Source organism: Pituophis catenifer, unplaced genomic scaffold (genome assembly GCF_029215685.1).
Source record: "Pituophis catenifer annectens isolate HBS135680 unplaced genomic scaffold, rPitCat1.0.hap2 SCAF_2, whole genome shotgun sequence".
In the NCBI taxonomy this organism is placed as follows: Eukaryota; Metazoa; Chordata; class Lepidosauria; order Squamata; family Colubridae; genus Pituophis; species Pituophis catenifer.
In genome coordinates this window covers 140902305-140928171 of record NW_027256882.1, presented here as the reverse complement: position 1 = coordinate 140928171, position 25867 = coordinate 140902305, and the positions used below count along the sequence as shown (strand labels likewise).

The 25867-nt window shown below is 39.4% G+C and overlaps 1 protein-coding gene across 1 annotated transcript in view; it reads left to right on the top strand.

Annotated features, from left to right (window-relative positions):
• The window catches only part of TTYH2 (tweety family member 2), a 63501-nt gene that overhangs the window by 12977 nt on the left and 24657 nt on the right, over positions 1-25867 (top strand). The window contains exons 2-3 of the mRNA XM_070934727.1: positions 4871-5043; positions 21740-21851. Of these exons, the coding sequence (XP_070790828.1) occupies positions 4871-5043; positions 21740-21851 (285 nt within the window). The remainder of the gene's footprint in view (positions 1-4870; positions 5044-21739; positions 21852-25867) is intronic.

Sequence of the window (25867 nt, the reverse complement as noted above, 5' to 3'; positions counted from 1 at the left end):
ATGCACACCCCTCTGACAGTGAAATCATGGCAACAAGGCTGAAAGTTTAAGTTTTGAGACCTCTAATCTTCCACTGGAAGGCAAGTATCACAGTTTCCTTGTATTAACTAATGAAGTCTGGCCCAGTAGTTTAACTGGTGAGTATGTGGAAAGTTGTTAGCAAAGTCTTCCAAGCTCTTTTTTGGAAGGAAGATAGTATAAATTCTATTAATGTCCTAAATAGTTTTGATGTAAATATCCTGAACAGGGAAGCATTTGAAAGAGTGTATAGGAAGCTGCACAGATGCCCAAGATACTGTCGTAAAGTATATCCACAGGGAAGGGCATTAGCCTTAGTAATTTAATAATAAATTAAAGAAAGAAGGCAATGAGCAGTTCATTATTCTCAGCCAGCTAATTACAGGTAGTCCTCAATTTACAACAGTTCATTTAGTGATCATTTGAAGTTATAACAGCACTGAAAAAAGTGACTTATGACCATTTTTCACACTTACAACCATTGCAGCATAACCCCGTGGTCACAGGCGCTTGGCAACAGTTTCAGTATCCTGTGGTCATGTTCTTATGACCCTTTTATGACCTTTTGACAAGAAACACCAATGGGGAAGCCACTTAACATCTGTGTTACTAATTTAACAATTGCAGTGATTCACTTAACTGTGGCAAGAAAGGCCGTAAAATGGGGCAAAACTCATTTAACAAATGTTTCACTTAGCAACAGAAATTTTGAGCTCTTGTGGTCATAAGTCGAGGACTACCTCTACTGGGCTCTGGGGAGTTGCAACCCATATGGCAGGGAGGGCAGGTGTACTTCTCCACTATCCAGTGGAGAAGTACACTATCCAGTAACTTCTAATACTATAGATCTCTTATTTGTTGCAAAATAAGATTCACCAACCATTTGTAACGTACAAGTAGTGTGAACCTATCTGCATTTCTACTTAAATGCATAATTGGCACTGATCTTTGATGCCAGCTGTGGCATCCCATCAGCAATATTTCCCAGCAAGCCCTGATGATTCCCATATTGTCAATTGTAAGCAGTGTCAAATGTGTGCTCATCCTAGTTGGGGATGCTCAGTGTCCCCCTTGTAAGGGAAGTATACGGTCTATTACAGTCAATGGGTTTTTTTTAAACCACTATGTAGAACAGACTCCCCCAGAGATCCATCTGGCAATGACTGCATCATTCCATAAGGCTGCTAAGATAAAAGGTTTTATTCAGGGCTCTTGGAGTTTGATGTTACAGTGTCGTAATTGATTATATTGGCAATCTGGTTGTTATTTATTTGTTTTGTTATATTATCCTCTGCCTTGATGTATTCTGTTAATTATATACTGTTTCATTTGATGTCGTAAAATATCACTGTAAATTATTGCAGATTGGGGAAGGGGAGGGAGGGAGGGAGGGAAGAAGGAAGGAACAAAGCAACGAAGGAGGGAGGGAGGTAAATACAGGCAAACCTTGTCTTATAACCATTCATTTAGCAACCATCTGAATTTATAATAGCAGTGAAAAAAAGGAACTTATGACCACACTTTTCACACTTTACAACTATTGCAGCTTCCCCATGGTCATGTGATCGAAATTTGGACACTTGGCAACTGGCTCATATTTAAGAAGTTTGCAATGTCCCAGGGTCACGTGATCACCTTTTGCAAACCTAGTGAGGAAGCCATTAACTTAGTTACTTTGTCAACAAGTGTGTTACTAACTTAACAGCTGGAGTGATTCATTTAACAACTGTGGCAAGAAAGGTCATAAAATGCAGTAAAACTCACTTAACTGTCTTACTTAGCAATGGAAATGTTGGGCTCAATTGTGGTCATACGTAAGTCAAGGACTATTTGTAAGGAAATGCAGCTTCTATGAAAAAATATAGATCAAAGTGGAAGGGTGAGGAAAGGACTGGAAATCATCCATCCGAAAAAATGTTGTGCATGATGGGCCAATCTATTATCAGGTGCATACAGATAGTCCTCAACCTATGACCATAATTGAGCCCAAAATATGTTGCTAAGTGAGAAATGTTTTAAGTGAGTTTTGCCCCATTTTACGACTTTTCTTGTCACGTTTGTTAAGTGAATCATTGCAGTTGTTGAGTTAGTAACAGTTGTTCAGCGAATCTTAATGGTTTCCCCGTTGACCTTGCTTGTCAGAAGGTTGCAAAAAGTGTTCATGTGACCTCCAGGACACTGCAGCCATCATAAGTGTGAGTCAGTTGTCAAGCATCCAAACGTAAATCATATAATGCTGGGGGTGCTGCAATGGTCATAAGTGTGAAAAACGATCATAAGTCACTTTTTTTCAGTGCCATTGTAAATTTGAATGATCATTAAATGAACTGTTGTAAGACGAGGATTACCTGTACATTCTGCAAAACAGTTTAGTATCTTGTTCGAAGTCTTCAAGAGAAAGTAAATCAACTGAGTCAAAATGGAGTTTATATATCTTGTATATATTTCCAATAAAAGTGTGGATGGCAGCAAAGGTTCTGCAAGAATGGATAGGCTTTTGGAAAAACTTTTGGACGTATTATCAAATGTTACCTTTGAAAGAAAGGGATGACTCGTCCTGCTTTCTGGAACCAACTCTTCTAAAATATAAAGAACCAACATTTTAATAATCACAAAAGATAGAAAGAGATTTGGCGTAACAGATAATAACCGAGTATAGACACCATATTGTTTTGTTTTGTTTTTAATTTGATTTACATGCCGCCCTTCTCCGGAGACTCAGGGCGTCTCACAATGCATTAAGCAATAGCCTTCATACTTTTGTATATTTTTATATAAAGTCAGCTTATTGCCCCCACAAACTGGGTCCTCAATTTACCTACCTTAGAAAGGATGGAAGGCTGAGTCAACCTTGAGCCTGATGAGATTTGAACTTGCAGTAATTGCAGGCAGCTGATGTTAATAACTGTTAATAACAGTGCTTTAGTCTGCCGCACCACCAGGCTCTTTTTTGAGAGCCTTGTGAGAGAAGGATGTGATTTATCAGAAGCCATTCTATTTTTTTCCTGCTTAATTGGGGATTTCATTTGCATTTTAGCACTGCACTTTTCCTAATGTTTATTATGGCCCATTTGTAATCCTACAAATGCAGAATGGTTTATAACCCAAAAAATTGTTTCAGACGGTAAGAGAGGTCCATCTTTCATGTAGAGCATTTGGCTGGCTTCAGGCATTCTAAATGTAGTGTGCAAAACTAAAACCACTTCTGTGTTACAGAGTTAAATGGATGATGGGTTGGAAAACATTTTTAAAAATCAGCAAATAGGCAGTTGCATCACCGCCAGCCATAAAAAGGCCTTGAATCGGCCTATATTTGTGCAGCTATTAATGGTAAAGTTGCCTGAGGCATAATGACCTCTTATAGGAGAATGGTACTACTGTTTAGGCACATAAAGCTTGTTAATGGTCATTTAATTACTTATCCCCAGCAAGTAAGACCAGTTCTTATGATTTTGGAAAACAGGTGACGATTCTTAATTTTTTTCCCCCTTTCAACCACTCAAGTCACAAATGACTGATACAGTTGGGTATACACCAGGGGTGAAATGCTCCTGGTTCGGACCAGATCGGGCGATCCGGTAGCGATTGTGGCAGGTGATTCGGAGAACTGGTAGCAATGATGGCGCGAGGCTCCGCCCACCTGCCCGGGTGTCGTTACTTCCTGCTTTTAAAAGGTAAAAAAAAGGCTCTGACGATCATGCGTCACACCTGTGATCATCAGAGCCCTTTTTTTTTTTCTTTTAAAAGCATTTTTTTACAACCTATTCGCCCGAATAGGTTATAAAAAAATCCTTTAAAAAAGTTTTTTAAAAAAGTTGGCCATGCCCACCCAGTCACATTACCCCACCACCACCAAGCCACACCCACAGAACTGGTAGTAACAAATTTTACATTTCACCACTGGTATACACCTGGTAGTGGCTAATATTGCTAATATTTGTGATTTGTGTTTATCACACATGCATATTTTCAAATGTAATGAGCCTTAAGGTCTGCAATATGAACATCTTTTATGAAGACCATGAGTTCTAGTCATGCCTTAACCCTGAAAGCCAGCTGGGTGACTTTGGGCAATCATTTTCTCTGGGCTCAACCCACCTAACTGGGTGGTTATTATGAGGAAAATAGGGAGGAGGTGAGGAGAAAAATGTGCTGGATATGTTCCCCACCTTGAGTTATTTGTAAAAATAAGAAAGGCAGGGTAGAAATAAATAAAATAAAATAAAATAAAATAGTAAAATAAATAAAGTAAAATAAAATAGGATCATTTTTAACCTCCCGACTCTTATTTAAGGGATTCTTATTTAAGTTCCATTAAATTTAATTTGCCATGTTTATTTAACTACTGGAAAAGTATATATTTGATGTAGTAAATAAATAGCTATTTAAGTGGATGCCATAGCAGAATTTAACAATTTAGTTGGTGATTGCCAAATTTAAACTATACAGGTTGGCATGTGGATGAAAATAGATCTTAACACATTTGATCTCTTTTCTGTTCCTTTGCTTTCCAGTAGTTTAAGCAAGACAAATTTGAAGTGAATTTCATTTTAGAAAGGCTAGTTTTAAACTAACTTTATATGTGGTGTCTAAGAAGTCCACTTGCTGAATCTTTCTATCCATTCTTTGACTGTTTGTTTACAAGAGTCAAGTGATGATAAAAAGCAAGTCTTTAGTTCTGAAATTATGGTAAGACCAAAGCTAGAGATTAGCATTAGGGCTAGTAGCTCTGGTTCCAGCATCAAATATATAATATGTTTTGACCGGTGGCAGGAAAATGTTTTACTTGGGTTTTTTTTTTTAAAGCCAGAAACAGAGGCTTAAAGAGAATTCTCCCCTTCTTGTCTCATAGTCCTTGATCCTCTTGGCTCTGACCGGAGTTCTCTTCTTGGGTCTCAACCTTGTTTTCCTTGGCATCTATCTCATCTGCCTATCTTGCTGCAAGAAGGAGGAAGAGTCGGAGACTAAGAAGCCCAATTCTTGTTGCATCACCTGGACTGCTGTGGTAGCTGCTCTCATGTGTTGGTGAGTTTTTTCAGCCTGATCTGTAATAAGGGTGTGGGAAAACTTTGAAAGCTTCCTTCAGTGACAGCTTTTAAAAGTATCCTCTATAAAAAGTTGTAACTCAAGAACCTTGGTATCCTGAGGGCTGGTTCTTCTCAAGAATACAGCGTTCAATTAAGCAGTGGGTCCATAGGAAGACCCATTGGTCTTTTATTCTAAATACTATAAATTCCCACTGGGTTTTCACCTGTTCTTCTTGTGATAAGATTGTGTATAAGATTGAAAAAAAACCTGAGAATATAAAATCTGTGTCCAAGGAAACTTTCCCAAGCTATCACAGATTTGAAGTTACTGCAAAATAAGATACTGAGTATTATTACTGTAGCTTTTCTACTTTTTATTTTTTCTGGAATGAAAAAATTAGGCAAGTCCAGTTTTCTCCATTGCTTGTTGGAAGCCAGCTAGAAAGCTCACAATTGGCCATCACATGACCCTAGGATGTGCACTTGCAGTAAATAAATGTCAGTTGCTAAGCGCCCAAACCACAGTTGTGACTGTGGGGATTCTACAACAGTTTTAAGTTCAAAAACCACAGTTGTAAGCCACTTATTTCAGTGATGTCATAGTTCAAACTGTTGCTTCATGAACGGTTGTAAGTCAAATAATACCTATATAGGTCTGGCAACTGAACAAAAACTTACTATGTTCCTGATGAAGAAGTAAACATTTGTTCCATTAAATCCATGCTTTTATCATTAGTGAATATGTAACCTCCTTGCCTTCTGTTGGTTGTTTTGAAGGTTGTTTTGAGCCTGGCTAGGTGGCTCAGTGGCTAAGATGCTGAGCTTGTCGATCAGAAAGGTCGACAGTTCGGCGGTTCGAATCCCTAGCGTAGGTCTCCTGCGTGAGCAGGGGGTTGGACTAGATGACCTCCAAGCTCCCTTCCAACTCTTGTTACTATTTGTTGAAGGTTCTTCTCCTGTGATTCATGACTCATGTCTCCAAGTCACTTAAGCTTTTGCTTCATTATTTGTTTGGTATCTAGTATTTCATGATTTGTCTTTGCATTCTAAGATATTCTTAACTTTTTTTCTCCAGCCACATAATTCAAAAACTATTTTTTTTCCATTTGGCTTTCCTGGTGGTCCAACTTTCAACGAAGGTCTTAATAGTGCATGGCTTTGTTGTCAGTGCATATCTCCTCACTTTAATCTTTTGAGTAGATCTATCATACTATTTCTCCCCAGCAGCAGATGCCTTTTTATTTCATGGATAAAGTTATCATCCTCTTTAGCGAGAAGGACAAAATCTGTTCCTTATTCTACTTCTCTGCCTATTTGTATGGGCATGGCTTTATAATAATGTACTTCTTTTAATATTCAGAAGAGGACTGACTTTTTTAGTTTCTTCTTTCTCCTTTAACAAAAGACTCCTTAGGCATCAAAGTGGTATTACCAGCATATCTGATGCTATTAAAGTTTCTTCCTAGAATTATAATTTGAAATTCCATTTCCCGTACTGCAGTATTTATGTGACGTTCATTTCATTTATATGCAGATTATAAAGGGGGCAATAAAACAATGTCAGTGCACTCCTCCATTAATTTGGGAATATTTATTTGCTCCATATTGTCTTTGATTGCTTCCTAATCAGCCTGTACATTGTTCAATAGGCTGATGTGATCGCTTGGTATCATCCTATTTTTAACAGCTGTCAATGATACCTTGTGATCTACACAGTTAAAAACAAATGAAGCAGTAAATGCTCTTTTTGTGAACCCTCTTGCCTTTTCCATTATCCATCAAATGTTAACAATGCGATCTCAAGTGCTCCCTACCTACCCTGAATCTGGTTTCTGCCTCTAGTAGTTCTTGTTCCATAGGCTATAGATACCTTAGCAATATTTTTCTTTGTGCTTGTGCCTGTTTTAAAGTTTTTTATTTTTATGTTTTTGTGAGGATGCTTTTCAGAAAGATAATTGTACAAGCCACAAGTTTTGATCACCAAGAAGTAAGTGGTCCAAGAAATAATGTTTATCTTGAGGATCTGACTGAAAGGTGAGCTCATCCATTTATACTCTGTCTTGATGGTGATAATCAATTCACCACAACCTCTCAATGCTTTCAAAGAAACTGTCTTCCCAATTCTATAAATGAAATGGTAATAATGGTTCACCTCACTGTCTTTCTATTAGCCAAGTGCTTGATTACCTGCTCTTTTTCCCCCTGCCACCCATATAAAGGAGAGGTTCATTGGCTTCACTTCCATGCCTGACTCAGAGAAGAAGGCCCATTTGTCGGTGCCCCAAAGCATCACACATAATTCTAGGTTTTTCTTTAATATTGCTGAGAAGTCTTTTTGTTGTTGTTAGTTGCGAAGTCGTGTCCGACCCATCGCGACCCCATGGACAACGTTCCTCCAGGCCTTCCTGTCCTCTACCATCCTCTTGAGTCCATTTAAGCTCACGCCTACTGCTTCAGTGACTCCATCCATCCACCTCGTTCTCTGTTGTCCCTTTCTTCTTTTTCCCTCAGTCTTTCCCAGCATTAGGTTCTTCTCCAGTGAGTCCTTTCTTCTCATTATATTTGAGTTTCATCTTCAGGATCTGGCCTTCTAAAGAGCAATCAGGGTTGATCTCCTCTAGGACTGACCTGTTTGATCGTCTTGCAGTCCAAGGGATTCGCAGGAGTCTTCTCCAGTACCATAGTTCAAAGACGTCAATTCTTTGGCACTCAGTCTTTCTTATGGTCCAACTTTCACAGCCATACATTGCAACTGGGAAAACCATAGCCTTGACTATACACACTTTTGTTGGCAGGGTGACGTCTCTGCTTTTTAGTATGTTGTCTAGGTTTGCCATAGCTTTCTTCCCCAGGAGCAAGTGTCTTAATTTCTTGGCTACAGTCTCCATCTGCAGTGATCTGGGAGCCCAAGAAAATAAAATTTGTCACTACCTCCATTTCTTCCCCAACTATTTGCCAGGATGAGAAGTCTATTGTGCTCCAATATTCATCTCCCTTGTAGCAAATTCCAAGAAGCTAAAGGAAATCAAACAATTAAGGAATCTGTTTTTACTTTTTCTTCCAAAGGGATGGCATAATTGGTTTCCAAGGGTCCCATGACATTTGCATATAGACTCTGAATTAGAGGTGAAGGTAACTGGGAGCCTCAGGAAAGAGAGATTATATCTTCATCTGCTGGACTTGAATATGATCTTCTAAACGTTTCCTGTCTGTGTGAGACCGTCTTCACTGTCCTTCTGAATGAAACGGTTATAGTCATAGACGTTGCACATGATAGGAAATCTTATCCTCTTGATTAATTTAAAACAAGATATGAAAATGGGCAAGTGATCCCATTAATCCTTTGATAAAGCTAAGTAGTTAAGCCAGGAATATATCATAGAATTGTCCGTATAAATAGGACCTAGTCGTCTTCAGCACCTGAACATCCATAACAGTTTAAACTTGGAAATGGACAACTGAATTCTGTTTTGCTCTGTTTAGAAATATGAGGGAAAAGAAGATTTTCAAATGTTACATTACATGCCCTGTAAGATCAAGGAATATTTTAACCATCTTATAAACAAGACTATTTCTCATCCTAAACTTACATAGAGATGGGGGTCAAATGTTGCTTTCTAAATTGTGGTTCAAGGCCCAAATGTGGGCATATGCAAACAACATCACCTTCCAGTGCTTTTGATAGTATCATTCTGTTTCCTTTGAACTGGGCCAGTTTAAGCGTAAAACATTGACCAGCTGATCTTATCTTTACTCAGCAACCTATAAATTGGTGCACCTATGCCTTCCAGATTTGTCACTGATAAAGACACCTGCCGAAAGGCATTTAGTTCATCTAAAGGATACAGCAAAAGCTAATGATTAGGAAGAATTGAACAAAGTCCAGACAGAAATAAGACAATTGTATGTCTTCTCCCCCTCAGCCCCTAATCAACCTGGTTCTGCTAAACTACTTTTGCAACTTTCTTGATGAAAGCAAACAAATGACAAAAGACAGCCACAGGAAGTTCATTTGTTACTGCTCACTGAACTTAATGAGTGTTTCTGTTCCTTTTTTTATTATTATTAACCTTGTTTGTATTCCTCCCCTGTGCGATTTCTTGTCTGGAGTGGCATTATACTTGACAATAAAGCAGAATACAGAAACCCAGGATGAAAGAATCATGGAAGAGTGATGCAGTTTGCAAGTAGTGGCAATCCATGGAAAGAAAGAATGTCTTCTGGATATGTTTAGTTACTTAACAGCTGTCATCTCTTAAGTAGCAAAATGGCTAGGCCTGGCTAGGGTTGATGGGAGTTGTAGTCAAACATTGGGAAAGCTTCAAGTTGGGGAAGGTCGGTAGGTCTTTTGTGAAATTACATAAAGTGGCAAGAATTGTCCACTTTCATGGAAAGCTGAATTTTTGATGTTCTGTCTGACATTTCCTCCACATCACCAATAAGAAATAACCACTTTTTAAACCGTGCATATGCAACCTTAAGAAGAGACGTATTAGAGAAAATAAAGACCCTTTTCTTTCATCATTAATTTTTTTTTAATTACTTCATTTCTATGCTGCCCTGTTCCAAGCAGATTTGGTGTTTCAACTGTTTATCACATTTTTGCATAAAAACTGATAATAGATATGCCCTAAATGTATCTTGCTATTTGAGACTTTCAAACAGTAGCTGGCTTCATACATTGCCATGGTTATTCTGATTATGTTTACTGAGTAATCACAGTGCCCAAATTTATATATTAACCGCTCAGGGTTAATTCTTATTGGATCAGCAGATAAAGCCTGTAAACAAAGTGTTGTGTGAAAACATGAACCCGATAACATCTTAAATCAAAATCAAACAAACTATGGGGTAGCTGAGCACAGTAAGTAAACCAGGCCAGTCAAGTTACTTCTGGCTTTTATTGCTAATGTTTTGGTTTTTATTCTGTTTAAGAACTTGCAATATTAGAAATAGGCATTCTGTTTCACCATCTGGCTAACCTTAGCAACAAGCACATATGTGCTTCGTATATTTCCTTTCCATGTGTTTTCTGATGAGTTTCCATTGAATTCTGCTGGTTGCTCTTCTATAAACACTGTTCTCAATTAGATCATTCAGTTACTTGTTCCAACCAAGGCTTACAAAGATTTTAGTTCTTAATTGTTTGAGAGTCATCTGAGCCTCCCAAGGTGAAGGAGGGTTCCCCACCCCCACCCCCTCTAATTCTCTTTGCTGAATAGAACTATCTGTATTTAGGAATAAACATAATGATTAAACCAGCATGCTCTTCCCATGACTTGCTTCCTTCCCCAGAACAGAGGCACGTGATTTCCAGACCTTCGGGCTGATTAAAAACTTTGCAAAACCATCTCCATGGAATCAGATAAATTGTATGAACTTTGAACAAGTAAGATGGGGAGGAAGCAGAGAAATAAAATACCTAAGTACTTTTAAGTTCCCTAGGGTGTCTTGATTGCAGCTGCTTAATGTAAGGAGTTGAATACCAATAGCTGGAAATCTGGTTCTTTGACTTTTAAGTGAATAGCAAAAACAGTCTGAATGAAGTTATACATATTATGCCATATACTTAACTCTGTCTTACTTTCTGCTTGCCATGTGCTTGGAAACATCAGTGGGGAATCTTGATATATGATCAAACTGAAACTTGTATTTGGCATGAATCCTCTCTTAAAGTTACTTCAGTTCTATTGACTTGATACGTTAGATTTTAAATGATACGTTGCTTTATAACATGTTATCACAATTTGTTTTCCTTTTGTTTTTGAGTTGGTCGTTGATTGTTAATGTTTATTTATTTACTCTATGGAGATGAGAATCACAAGGGGTTTTTTTTTGTTCATGTTTACTCCTTAACCTACTTAAAATTGAGGAAACGGTTGTTATATCTAGGTTACAGATATCCAGATAATCATTAGATGGCAGCAAAAAAATATAGACATATTAATATTTTGCTGCTATCTAGTGGTCATCTGGATTTTTGCAGTCCAAGTATATGATTCAGACTTGCCTTTCTACATGTAATGTGTGGATGACCTTGGGGGACAAAGGGAAGAAATGTTGCCTAAGAAACAGACTATAAGGCTGACTTAAGAGTCAGAGAAAGAAACAGGAAGGACCTGCCTAAGTGGATAAAACAGGAGTGTGGTGGGAAGTTTGTACTTTCAAAATACATTAACTCTGTTAATGTATTTCTACAATAAAGTAGAGTTAGTTCATCTAGTTGTGTTTTCTGACTGATTTATCAGGGAGAGCTGATATAAATCTTGCAAGTCTACATAATCTACCAGCTATCATATAACCATCTTCCCTTAAAAGGGAAGGTTGGAGACCAAATGAAAATTATCCAATACAGTTGGGCAATGGGCTGTTGAGTGGTGAGCTGTTGCCTCTTTAAAAGATGGTGGAACTATCCCCATCTCAAAGAAGAATTCACCACCATTAGCTAACCATGAGGGGCATGGATCTAATGCACAAATAAGCAAGCTGTGCATTAGTTACAAGCAGGGTGGATTTGATTTAAATCATGATTTAAATCACTAGTAAAAATGCTTGATTTAAATCAACTCGATTTAAATCATAATTTTTAAAGAGCAACTGTCATCTCTGCTACTCCTTTGACCCACTGTTGACTCACCGATAGTCCCAGTGTTGCAGAATATACAGCCTCATGCTACATAACTAAGCTCCATTTCATGCTGAATAAACTAAATTATTTATGGATCTTAAATAGAAAACTCTCTTACGATAGATTTTTACCCCAAAAGTTTTTTATTAAAATAAATTCAATAAAAATCAAAAAAATCCGATTTAAATCAAAAAAATCCAATTTAAATCAAATCCAATTTTTTTGATTTTTAAAAAAAAAATCATTGATTTTTATCCACCCTGGTTACAAGTACCCTGTCTTGTATCATCAGGATCAAGCTTCTCCTAGATCAGTGATAGAGAATCTTTTCAGCACCAAGTGCCGAAAAGGTCACGCGGAAACATCATGTACGCACGCACACTTGTCAGGACCGCACTCCGAAAAAGCCAAACTTCCGGGTTCTAGCGTGCATGTACACCCGACAATCAACTGGCCAGCGCACTTGTGCAAACCAGTTTTCGGCACTGCCGTGTGTGCGAAGAGCAGCTGATCGCCCCGCGCGGATATGCGCCAGAAACCTGGAAGACAAACAGGCAAGCCTGCTTGTACCAGGCGACAAGGCCTGGTACAAACCAGGCCATCACAGTCCTAGATAACCAAGCCACACTGAACTCTAGCCACCATTGAGGACCTGCTCCGAGGCTAGAGTCCAATTTGGAGCAGAATCAACAGATGTCCAGCGTTTTCCTCACACCAAACTTTCAGGTAAATCTGCAAGTTAGCTCTTTCCAGGAGGGCCCTGTAATGATATGTGGGAATGATCTTGACCAAGGGTATCAAACCCGATTGTGTCACATATCATGATGTTTTTTGCCTTTGCAGAGCTTGGGTGGGCGTGGCCTGTGTGTGACGCATCCAGCCCGTGGGCCACCAGTTTGACACCCCTGATCTTGACAGACAGAGCATAGGGTTAGATAAAAAGCAACTGAATCCACAGCAGGAATGTGGATGGAGCAAGAGGCTCAGAATGTGGGTGGGACAAGAGAACTCCCCGGTTTTTTAGGCTGCAAAGGAAACGGGGAGAAATATACTTTCAGATTTGCAAGATGTCACCCTTACAAGATGTCACCCAAGCACCCAAACTGCTTGCATCTCACCTGGAGGAGGGATTCTGAACAGGTTCTTTCTAGACAATTAGTTGAATAGACAGAAACCTACTTGATTAAGAGTCGCTCACTTAAGTTCCCACTACACTGTAGTGGGATTTATAAATTGTGTCAGGAAGCCAACTGGTAACAAATGCAGTGACCTCAAAATAGTTACAATACTGTGTATACAATCCTGTCTTTAATTTATACCTCTGGTTTTATTTGGCTGTAATTTTGAATGCATATTGAAAATGGAATAACTTGTAACTTGCAATAATGTAATAGAACAGTGTATGTTTTGGTTTAAAAAAACCACACTCTGGATGTGATCAGTGTAAGAACAAAAACTAAAGTTGATTAAAGATGCTTTAGATCAGCAGGAGGTGGGGTAGAAAGGGGAATTGGGCTGCATGAGCAGTGGGCCGCCATGCACACATGCATGCATAGATGGCTCAACTTGCATGGGTGGTGGGACCATGCACATGCATGTGCGCATGTGCATGTGTGCTGCAGTGGTGAAATCTAAAATTTGTTACTACTGATTCTGTGGGCGTGGCTTGGTGGGGTAATGTGACTGGGTGGGTGTGGCCAACTTTTTTTTTAAACTTTTAAAACCATTTTTCCTTTTCGGCGAAGAGGTTGTAAAAAATGCTTTTAAAAGGCTCTGACGATCCCAGTTGAGTTGCCTGATCAGCAGAGGCTTTTTTTCTTTTAAAAGCCTCTGACGATCCCAGCTGAGCCGCGGGATCAGCAGAGGCTTTTTTTTTTTTTACTTTTAAAAGCATTTTTTCTGCCAAAGAGGTTGTAGAAAAAATGCTTTAAAAAAAAAAAGCCTCTGATGATCATGCAGCTCAGCTGGGCATGGGGAGTGGGGCAGGGATTTTTGCTACCGGTTCTCCGAACCACCCGCTTCCATCGCTACCGGATCGGGTGATCTGGTCCGAACCGGGAGCATTTGACCCCTGGTGTGCCGGCCTACCACTCGCCAGCCCACCGCTCACGTACCCCAGTTCCAAATAGGCCACGGCCTGATAGTGGGCTGCAGCCCGGGGGTTGGGGACCCCTGCTTTAGATTGCATTAATTACATTTAATATGATTATTTCCAAGTTTTTTTTAATTTTTTTGTCTAATTAAAAAGTAACTTTTGTTGGCTCTTTGGGCTTTGTTTTGGAGGGCCTATCTGTTTCCTTATGATTTCAGATTACATGTTTCTGGGATGAAATTACTTTAAAATATAAAGTAATTATAGTAAAAAAGAGAGCCAACTAATTTTTTCCCCAGGGGGTTGGAAGAACAGAATTTACTCCCCTGGTTAAAAATTGCCTCAGTAAGTATCCTATGATTGACCATGAATTTTTTGTTACATGTCACTGCGCATGTGGGATGTTATATGTTATTGCCAGCATGTGAGATGCATTAACCAAATGGATAGGCCATGCCCTGTTGCGTCTCCAAGTCAATATTGCTTGGGTTTTTTTGTGGAAGAGTAGAGAGATGCCAGGGATGCTTTCTATAATGGTCTGTAATCTCCTACAACATACTTCCACGCGGAAGCCTTAAAAAAATGTTCCACGTAGGGAATGTAATTCAAAGCTGGCATCAATGTTTAATGAGCAGGAGATAAACATAGCCATAGCTGAGTACTCTTCTGTGCAGTTCAACTGGAGAAATGCACATCAGCGTTTAGAAAGTACAGCCCATCTGAAACAGGGAAACCATTAAAAAATAAAAGGAAAGCTGGCAGGCATGAATCATTTTTATTGGTTGAGGCATCAAGGATAGTTGAACAGGAGTCACAAACTAAATAGCTTTCCCCGTATAATCCCGCTAAGTAATTAACAATGACATTCACCCTCCTGCATTTCCTCTGTCTTCCTAAGCAACCAAGTTTTTTTTCAGAAGCTTCTGCACTTCTCCCAAGAAAACTAGAAAGTATAAAGTTACACTGTTAAATTAGCTGCAATAGTTTTTTTTTTAAAAAAAAATAGGAAAATTGTAAAGATTTTAAAACTTGCCAGGTTTTATCCTCAGGCAAATCAAGAGAAAACACAATACGCTTGATGTCTTCTTCTGTAAAGTCTCTGTTTAAAAATGGATGTATGTAATTATAACCATCTTGTTTATAGCAAACATATTTTCTGGGATAATTCTTTAATCAATAGTATTATCTATTTTGAGGCTTTTACTATCTACACATTAGTTGCTAGTAATAAGGCATTTTTGTTTTATCTTCTATTCTTTTCAATGGTGGATTTACCTCAGGTCACTTAAAAGTAAAAAGTTGTAGAAAAACCCTTTCTAGTATAGTACAAAAGGGCTTGTTCTTATTCCAAAGGCACTTATATATTCATGAACTCAGCTTCACAACACCAACAGGCATCTTATAGCAATAGCAATAGCACTTAGACTTATATACTGCTTCACGATGCTTTACAGCCCTCTCTAAGCAGTTTACAGAGTCAGCATATTGCCCCCAACAATCTGGGTCCTCATTTTACCCACCTCGGAAGGATGGAAGGCTGAGTCAACCTTGAATAATAATAGTCAACCTTGAATATATTATTATTATTATTATTATTATTATTATTATTATTATTATTATTATTATTACATAATCCACATAATATCATAATATACCATAACCCAGGCTAGAGAAACCCCTCATCCAGAGAAAATCCTCAGGGAAAGATAAATGTAGAGAGTTGAAATTTGAAATGTTTATATCATTTACATCCCAGACTTGTGCAAAAGCAAGCATGCATGAAATCAGTGGTTTAAAATGTCTGAAACTCTACGCAGGTTGAAGTGCTTAAATTGCTGTGTTCATTTGCCATTTCATGGCAGTTTTGGTGTCTGAATTCTATGTAAATTATTAAAAATTAATTTGAAACTGAATTCTGATAAAGATAATAATACTTTGGGACATTGTTTATTTACCTTAAACTTTCTGAAAGGGTGGAACCTCTTTGCACTTGAAGGGGCATATTAATCAAGCATAATATTGCACTGTAAATGTTTCTGATAATATAATAGCAAATTAAAGAGTACTTGTGAATATAAATAATACTAATAGAGGTGGGAGTGAAATATCAGTGTTGCAGAACTTGTAAAAACAGTCCGGTAAGAGCTGAGTGTACAGCTTGTGCAAAAATTGTACGCTCCAACAAATCCTCTTTGAATAGAGATCTCTTCACAAAGGGATTCAGTGAAACATACAAATCAGACCAGAAATGCCTAAACCTCTGCATGCAGCTCTATAAAAGCAAGCACTGATGCTAATGAACTGTTGGGAGCAGAGGGATATAAGATATTAGTTATGACCTTTAAAACCTTATGTTGGCATAGAGCCAGGTTACCTACAGAACCATCTTCTCTCCATTACATCAGCCCTCACCTGTTCATTTAGGGGAAGTATTTGCAGACCTGGCAGCTAAAGAACTCTGACTGCTGGGGTCCAGGAATAGAGCCCACCCTGTGGAACATTGACACCCCCCCCCAATTGAGGTGGACCCCTATTTTCCTGGCCTTCTGAAAAGGTGTGAAAAAATGGCTCTGCGGCCTCTTGTGGGGCTTACAGAGGAGCAAACAGCTAATAGGATAAGTCCAGGGGTGAAATCTACTTACCTTCCTTACCGGTTTGGAAGTGCACGCACCTCACATACACACTTTGCTTACACGCGTGTGCGTCACATGCATGTGCACACCTGTACATGCGCAAAACATTACTTCCTGGTTAAAAACCATTACTTCCTGGTTAAAACCAGGAAGTAATGACACCCAGGCAGTGATTGCTACTGGATCGCCGAACCACAGGGGAAAAATCGCTACCGGATCGGGCAGTCCAGTCCAATCCGGGAGCATTTCACCCCTGGGTAAGTCCCACTGCCTTTTAATTTCTATCATTAAATTTTAATCATCCTTGCCTCTTTTAGGGCAGTGTGATGGCTCAGTGGTTAAAATGCTGGACTTGTCTGCTGGAAAGCCCACAGCCCAGGTTTGAGACCCGAGCTACATGCGACAGGGTGAGCTCCCATTTTCACCCCAGCGCCTACCAACCTAGCATTTCGAAAGCATGCGAGTAGATAAATAGGTATCACTTCAGTGGGAGGATAAAGTTCTCTGTGACGTCATACTGGACGTCATCTCCGGACAGCGCTGGCTCAAATATTTTAATCTGCAGTAAAGATGAATGACAAAATAGAGCATGTTGGTTATTCTGAATAAATGAATATGGTATGAATTAGTGAATGTTTCTCCCCAAACAGCATTTCTTTCCTTGGAAGGAAACAGTCTTAGTTATCCCTATTGAAGCTTTACCATAAAAATATTTTTCATCTAAAGCAACATTTTTCTGCAAATTTTCATAACTCTTCATAACAAAAAAGGTGGGGGTTGTGTGTGGGGGGTTGTTTTTTGTTTTTGCTTTTTAGCCTCAATCTCTCAGCGTTTGGATGCAAACCAGTTTACAAACTCATTTATAAGTAGAGGGAATGAAATGAGGTTGACCATCCTCTGTTGAATTAGCTGGGAATTTCATCTGTCCCCAATTTGATTCCAAATATTTTGGACTTCAATTTTCCTAATTCCTGGCTAGCTGGAAAGTATGGGAATTTAATCCAGAACAGCTGAAATATTGTAGACCTTAGCCCTTATCTAAATTATAAATTTACTGAAAACTGTTCAGGTTGTAAGTTGGCAAGGTCCTACATTTACAATATTTATTAATTTTCAGTGATTTAAAAATCCTTGGACTAAAAAGTGTATGTTCTGTTTATAAGAAGGCACCTGAAATAGACAAGCAAATTGTTCGGGCCCTTTTTCCATCTATTTTGCAATGTCTGCAGTTTGTATTAGATATGTTATATGTTCAATTCTTTCCGTTTTAAAAGCATCTTATAAAGGAATAGAACTGAAGCCTGCCTTACAGTAGATTGCCTTACATAATGCCTATAAATGGATACAATGGATATAAATGCCAATCAATCCCAAAGCTGGAAGCTGATCCACAGGCAGGTTTTAGAATATTCTTTACACAAAAATAGTTTCATGGGTGAGCAATCCCCTGGCTACAAGTTTACCTACTCAAAAGGCTACATGTGTACATGTTTCACTTATATGTGCTCATGTACTAGGGATATGAATTGAATTGTCCTGAATGAGTAACATCCCAATAGGAACATAGAGCAACTAGGCAAGAATGCATGAAGCTGAAATGGTTGTATTGAGCATTTTGAAAATGGGTTGGTTTGGGTTTTTGCTCAAAAACAGTGGTTCTCCTAGGAGGAGTAAGACAACATCTATTCATTCTAGATGAGTTCAAATCACCAGGATCAGGTGGATTATATCCCAGAATTCTGAAGGAGCTGGCAGATGTGATGTTGGAACTACTGAACCATATCTTTCAAAGATCCTGGGAACTAACAGAGGACTGGAAAAGAGCTGATGTGATTTTAATCTTCCAAAAAGGGGAAAAAATATCCAGGAAACTAATCAGTCCAATCAGTCTCGCATCAAATTCTGAAAAAAATAAGCAATGGATCTGCAAACACCTTGAAACAAGTAAAGCTATTACTGGAAATTCCAGACAAACCTTACTGAATTCTTTGACAAAGTGGCTAAATTAGTGGACCAGCAAAATGATGTGGACATTGTATACTTGGACTTCAGTAAGGCATTTTGCAAAATAAATCACAGTCTACTTCTTGGTTTAAAAAAAAAGTGGGATAGACAGCTTAACCTTCTCTGACCAACCGCACACAATGTGTAGCCTTCAATGGAACAACATCAACATGGAGGGAAGCATGCAGTGGGATACCCCAAGATTCTCTCTTAGTCCCAATACTCTTGAGCATCTTCATAAACAATTTGGATGAGGAGATAAAAAGGGAACTCATCAAATTTGCAGATGACACCAAGCTTGGGGGGGGGGGGAATAGCCAACACTTTAGAAGATAGGCTCAAGATTCAGAAGGATCTTGACAGAGCCCTATCTAATAAAATGAAATTCAGTGATGAGAAAAGTAAGATGTTACACTTAGGCAAGAAAAAACAGATGCACAGGTATAGAATAGGTGGTACCTGACTCAACAGTAGTAACTCTGAAGCAGGATAAAATGATTAACAATTGCAGGAACTGAGTATGTCTACTGTAGTCTAATAAAGGGAAGGCCCCCACGGGTGACGATAGCAGTCTTCCAATGTTTGAGGAGCTGCCACAGAGAGGAAAAGGTCAACTTATTTTCCAAAGCACCTGAGGCAGGAGTGAAATCCAACAGGTTCTGATAGGTTCTGGAGAACTGGTAGTGGAAATTTTGAGCAGTGCAGAGAACCGGTAGCAAAAATTTTGAGCAGTGCGGAGAACCAGTAGGGAAAATTTTGAGTAGTTCGGAGAACCGGCAAATGCTACCTCTGGCTGGCCCCAGAGTGGGGTGGGAATGGAGATTTTGCAGTATCCTTCCCCTGCCACGCCCACCAAGCCACACCCACAGAACTGGCAATAAAAAAATTTGGATTTCACCACTGACTTGAGGGCACAACGAAAAGCAATGGTTGGAAACTTATCAAAGAGAGATCCAACCTAGAACTAAAGAAAAATTTCCTGACAGAACAATTATTCAGTGGAATGCCTTGTCTTCAGAAGTTGTGGGTGCTCCGTCACTGGAGGTTTTTAAGAAGAGATTGGACATCCATTTTTTTCTGAATGGTATAGGGTCTCCTGTTTCAGCAGTGGGTTGGATTAGAAGGCCTCCTTTTGACTCTGTTGTACTGTTACTGTAACAGATCCAATTCAAACTTGGGAGCATATTTGAAATGTTTAAACCCTCCTGTTTTGCACTCAAAGCAGATCTTTTCTATTCAAAGCAGAATGTTTTCAATTTGACTTGATTTATATTTAATTTGAAACAGTTTGGATTAGAACCCTTTCATAGCTCCACCACCCAGTTCCCCTCAGACACTTTGGCTCTCTCTGTCTCTCCCTCCCTTGTCCTGCTGTCTTGAATTACTCAGAAGAAAGAGAAAGTAATGAAGCTTCCTTCCAGCTGTTAACAGTTCACTGATTTCTTATTACTATTACATTAACAGTTGGCTGGCAGAAATTAGATTGCTTGGTGTCATGCCATTAATGTCAGCAGAAAACCTGCAGTCCTTTTCCAAACAGTAGCCAAGTGACCGTGTTGATCATCAGGCCATCATACAGTCTTTTGGAGGACAAAAATTATACGAATCGTAGGTAGTTCAAGTGCCCGTCCATGCTTTCTGTAAAGTAGACCATTTCTCATGTTGGCCCAGTGTGTCTCCGTTTCTCATCCCTTCCCTGTCATGTTCCTTGTGAAGCATTTCAGACAATAAACTGAATTAGAATTAGTATCTATTCCCCACAGAAGAAATGGAAAGGGGATGAAAGGAAACAGCATGTGGAAATTGCTTGGAAGGGAGTAAAATATTTTGGGCTGCCACGTGGATATGTGAGGTTGCAACAATGAGAATTAAGAAAAGGATGCTAGGTGAATAATAAAAGTTTATTAAGTATTAAACAAGGAAACAACAAAGTACAGGTAGTCCTCGATTTACGTCCGCAGTTGAGCCCAAAATTTCTGTTGCTAAGCGAGACAGTTAAGTGAGTTTTGCCCCATTTTACGACATTTCTTGGCACAGTTGTTAAGCGAATCACTGCAGTTGTTAAGTTAGTAACAAGGTTGTTAAATGATTCTGGCTTCCCAGTTGACTTTACTTGTCATAAGGTTGCAAAAGTTGATCACATCCCCCCCCCCGGACACTTGCAACTGTCATAAATATGAGTCCATTGCCACACCTCTGAATTTTGATCATATGACCAAGGGGAAGCCGCAATAGTCATAAGTGTGAAAAACAGACACAAGTCACTTTTTTCAGTGCTGTTGAAACTTTGAACAGTTACTAAATGAACTGTTGTAAATCGAGGACTGCCTGTACAAAGAAGAATGAAGAAGGCAGAAATGAGGAAACCAATGGGAACAAAAGAAAAGGGGGTTTCCATCACACTTGGCAAAGGCCTTGGCAAAGACGCCAGTCTTTAGAGCCTGAAGAAATGAAGTGAAAGAGATTGTGGATGAAGAAAAAAAGAGAATTGAGAGCAAGTTCTTGAAAAATGAAGATAATTAAAATTATATTGTATAATGTATATAGAAAGAAAAAAGCTGCAAAGAATATTTGGTGGAAATGAGCGAAGAGGCATAAACCAGGAGCCTTGAGGAGAGTAAGCGCAAAAAATTAAAACGCTGAACTACAATCTAGGATGAAGCTGAAGGAAGAGAATTGTGGAAGGAATGGAGATTCATATGAAATGGGAGTGATATAAAAGTGGATTTGATAAAATCCACTTTTTTAAATGCTATAAATGTTAACATTCCAGAATAACGGATGAAAAAGAAATCATAAATGCTGTGAGTAGGCTGAAAATAATAAGGGGGCAGGTATAACTGAAGAAATGTTAAAATAGGGATGTGGTTTGTTTATGGAGTGACTATGTAGCTTGTTTGTGTAAAAGGCTGCATGTGTGCCAGACAATTGGAAGAATGCTGCTATTGTTCCCTTCTACAAAAGAAAAAGTAGAAAGAGTGAATGTAAAAATTAGATAGAGTGACATTTTTTGCCTTTGCGGATCCGGGGTGGGCGTGGCCTCCGCAGATTGCCAGTTTGACAGGCCAGTTCTAAAAAAAGAAATTCAAGCTGTTTCACAGAATAAGAATAAGGAAGAGGAAGAGGGAGGGAGGGGGAGAGAGAGGAAGGGAGAGAGAGAGAGAGACACCTCTATTATAGGAAAGATTTGAAGGATTTTTTTAAAAAAAATATCTTTTCAATAGATGGAACACACTAATGATTTTCAGTCTGAAACTTGGTGATGCTGCTACAAATGGCCCTGATTTATAACTTCTTCTGTTTACTCACATTTCTGTATTTCCTCTCTCTTTTTTAGTGCGGCTGTTGGCATTGGGTTTTATGGCAACAGTGAAACCAACGATGGGATTTATCAGCTGATCTACGCCCTTGATAATGCTAATCACACCCTCTCAGGGGTTGATTCACTGGTAAGGCATTTCTTCTGAGGGGAACAGCCTTAGATAGGTTTTGTGGAATGCTGGAAGTTGAAGCAGCTACAGTATCTGAGAATAAGATTCCATTGGAATGGTCATCCATTGGAATAGCTAATACCAAGAGATCTTCCATTGTTGAAATCTCTTCTCTTACTTCAAAGGGCTAGCTTTCCTGCTAAGAACTTCTGGAAATTTTATATTGATGGTTCTAGAATCAATCTCAAATGACCCTCTAGGAAAGCTTGATCTTAACATTTCTGGACAGGTTTTGGATCTTTCGGATAAGAATTGTGGCCATCTCACCAGTAAGCTACTCCATAGGAAAAGAATGTGACGGAATGTCCACCTTCAGGTATTTGTTGTCAATCAATCAGAACAGAGCTGGAAGAGACTTTGGAGATCTTCTAGTCCAGCCACCTGCTCAAGCAGGAGATCCTATACCACCTCCTATAGGTCACACACCTCCTGTTGGTGGGGGCCTTGAAGAAAAGGTTCTCTGACTGGTCTGATCAAGCTGGCAGACTTGATCAAGGAAATTGCATTATTTCATAGCCAAGTTGATAGCAATTTGGGCAGTTGTAAAATAAAGGGCAGGTGAAGACAAGCCAACCTGAACAAAAAAAAGAGCCCTTGAGAAGAATGCAGGGAAGAAAATTATATCTAAGTGGGCTTGAATACCCTTTACTTAAATAAGGCTTGCTCTTGAATCATTACAGCTGCTGAAATTCTTTGGCACAGATTTCCTGCAATTTTACCTAAGTGGTTCATTCCTCTCGGTGAGGTGAAACTGACAGTTAATACTGGGCAAAGAATTGATTATATCAACAGTTCCACAGTCTATCATTATATTTTTCCCTGAAGCTACTATCATCTGTACTTCAGAATGGCATAATGTGAAAGAGGTAGTTGCATCATATACTGTCTCTGTTGGATATAAGTAAGGTTGATAGTTTCCCTTTTTCCGGAAGGCATATCGGCTGCAAAAAACGGGAAGTCAGAAATCTGAATTTGAGATTGGAAACGTTCACTTTGGTTAGTCAGTAAAATGGACTAAATGGATTTTTGTGCTATCAAGAAATGCCTTGGCTCCGGTTAACTTCAGAGCAGTTATCTGAAGTTATTTTATTACTGTTGAAGGGAGCTGAGATCATAGTGTAAGGATTTGGGCTAAGATAACCCATGAGAATATATTGTCTGAGGAAGGATTGCTTGAAACAGAAGGGGGAGGAAGACTGTTGAACAAAGAAGCATTGAGAGGGCCAAAAGGATATGAGTGAGCGAGTGGGAATGTAGCCATGGAGTGATGGTGACATAACATCCTTCTAGTTGTCTCATCCTGCTTTTGCTGTACTGCTATAGGATCCCTTTGGGATTTTCTGTAATTTTACATATCTTTGCCAACAAATGTTATCAGAGCTTCATGTGGATCCTTATGACATACAGTATAAAAGGAGTCTGAAATAAGAAGACAAACATAGGGTCCTTGTTTCATTTATTTCATAAAGTGATCCAAAAATGTGATGTTCTAGTATTGTTCACTGGAAACTGTAAATTCAGTTAAAGAATAACTAAGACCAATTGTGTATCTCACTAAATAATCGGTGCTAGTTTGATTCAGCTCAATCCTAAATAAATACACTACTAACTTTGGCTCCCTCGTCACAGAGGTCACCACTCAGATGTCTCAAGTAAGTCATGCCCCACTAAAAGAAATCTGATAAGATTGCCATTTCAAAAAAATTGTTGCCTATTGGTGGGGGTGGGGGTGGGGGAGAGATTTCAAAACCATTTCTCAAGAGTTGAGACTCCAGACTCACAATCAGAAACTATTTCGCAATGAGGAAAATTGAGGTAATAGTGCACTTTCTTAAAGAGGGGGACTGTCAAAATCAGACAAAGAGCAAAACTTAAAATTGTCCAGGAAATCTCAAAAATGTCCTGAAGAAATTCAGAGATATGCAGGCATTTTTCAACTTGGCTAAATTTAGTGTTAATGACTACTATCAGAGAAGCTCTGAATGAAAATAGAATTCATGATAGTTTTAGTATGTTGAGTGCTGCTGGTCACTATGAAGAACAGTGTGGTTCATTTCAAGTTTGTCAGAAAATCCATCCATGGATGACTCCCTAAATGTCTGGCAAAATGTTCTATGAACAAATATCAAAAGTAAAACTTCTGAGGTTACACAGATGTGTTCATGTCTAATAGAGGACTGACTGACAAACACTATGCTCCACAAGAAGAACCACATTTCAGCTGTCAAACATGGAGGTAATCATGTCATGGTTTGGGGATGGTATGCAGCTTCAGGGCCTAGATGACTTACCATTGTTGAAGAAAGGATACATTTTGGTTTGTTTCAGAGACTTCTACAGAATAATATCAGGCCATCTGTCCGTTAAGTGAATAAGTCAGTGACCCAAACATACAAGTAAATATACAAAAGAATGGGTGAAGGACAACTAATCAAAGAGAGAAGCCACCTAGAACTAAGGAGAAATTTTCTGACAGTTAAATAATCAGTGGAACAGCTTGCCCCAAAAGTTGTGAATGCTCCTGGAAATTTTAAAGAAGAGATTGGACAACCATTTACCTGAAAAGGTATAGGGTTTCCTGCCTGAGCAGGGGGTTGGACTAGAAGACCTCCAAGGTCCCTTCCAACTTTGTTATTCTATTATAATTGGTGTTGATAGGAGGCGGGAGATCCAGACCTCGCCCACTGCTTTGTGGGGTCCTACAGGGCTCAGTACTCTCGCTGGAACTCTCTCTGCAACATCTATAGGAAGCCGTTGAGGTGAGATCACCCTTCACCATGGACTGAGATATCAATATGCTGATGATACTCAGTTGTATATTTCAGCCCATGGTGAGTTAAGCGATGCCGTGACCTCCCTCTCGCAATGCCTGGGGGCTGTTAGGAGCTGGATGGGGAACAATGGCTTGAAACTGAACCCTGGCAAGACCGAGTAGCTCTTGGTTTGGGGTTCTTTGGTCCAGGGAGAATTGGATGGGGTGGCACTGCCCAAAACAGACCCAGTGCATAATCTGGGGTTCTCCTAGACTCACGGCTCCTGCTCGAAGAGCAGATGGCAGTCGTGGCCAGAAGAGCCTTTATGCAACTGCAGGATGTGCGCCAGTTACACCTTTTCCTGGACCAACAATCCCTACTCACAGTCACTCATGCCCTAGTCACCTTCCATCTTGACTATTGCAACGCACTCTATATTGGGCTGTAGATGAAAGGCATCTGGAAGCTCTAGTTGGTACAAAATACAGCAGCCCGCATGGTTTTGTACAGGCCTCGGTGTGCATATGTGTCACCTCTCCTGCTGATTTGCTTCAAGGTGCAATTCAAGGTGCTGGTTTTCACCTTGAAAGCCCTTCATGACTTGGGACCAGGTCACCTGAGGGGCCATCTCTTGCCAGTCACATCCACCCGATCTACTAGAGTGTGGAGGCAAGGAATGTTGTGGGTTCCATCCCCCAAGGAGATACATCTGGTGGGACCCAGAAGAAGGGCCTTCTCTGAGGTGGCTCCCTCCTTCTGGAATATCATCCCTCCAGAAATTAGACTGGCCCCCACTCTGACACTCTTTCGGAAGGCCCTGATGATGTGGTTCTGCCATCGGGTCTGAGGAACCCAGAGTGGGATGGAGCCCATTAAATGGCTGGTATGAGTGTGTGTTGTTGCCAGGGTGGGGGAGAGGGGGGTTAATATTTTATTATTTTTATATTTTATTTCTTTCTTTTACACTGTGTTTTTATTTCCTGTAAGCCGCCTTGAGTCGCGGTGAGAGAGTAAGCAGCAATATACATTTGCCAAATAATAAAAAATAAATAAATACATTGCTTTGGAATGGCCAAATCAAAATCCAACCCAAGCCTCATAGAAATATAGCAGCAGGACCTGAAATGACTATATCATGCTCAAAAACCTTGAGATACTTCTGCATCTAAACAATTCACCACAGAGGAGTGAGTCAAAATTTCCAAACATTAATGTGAGAGA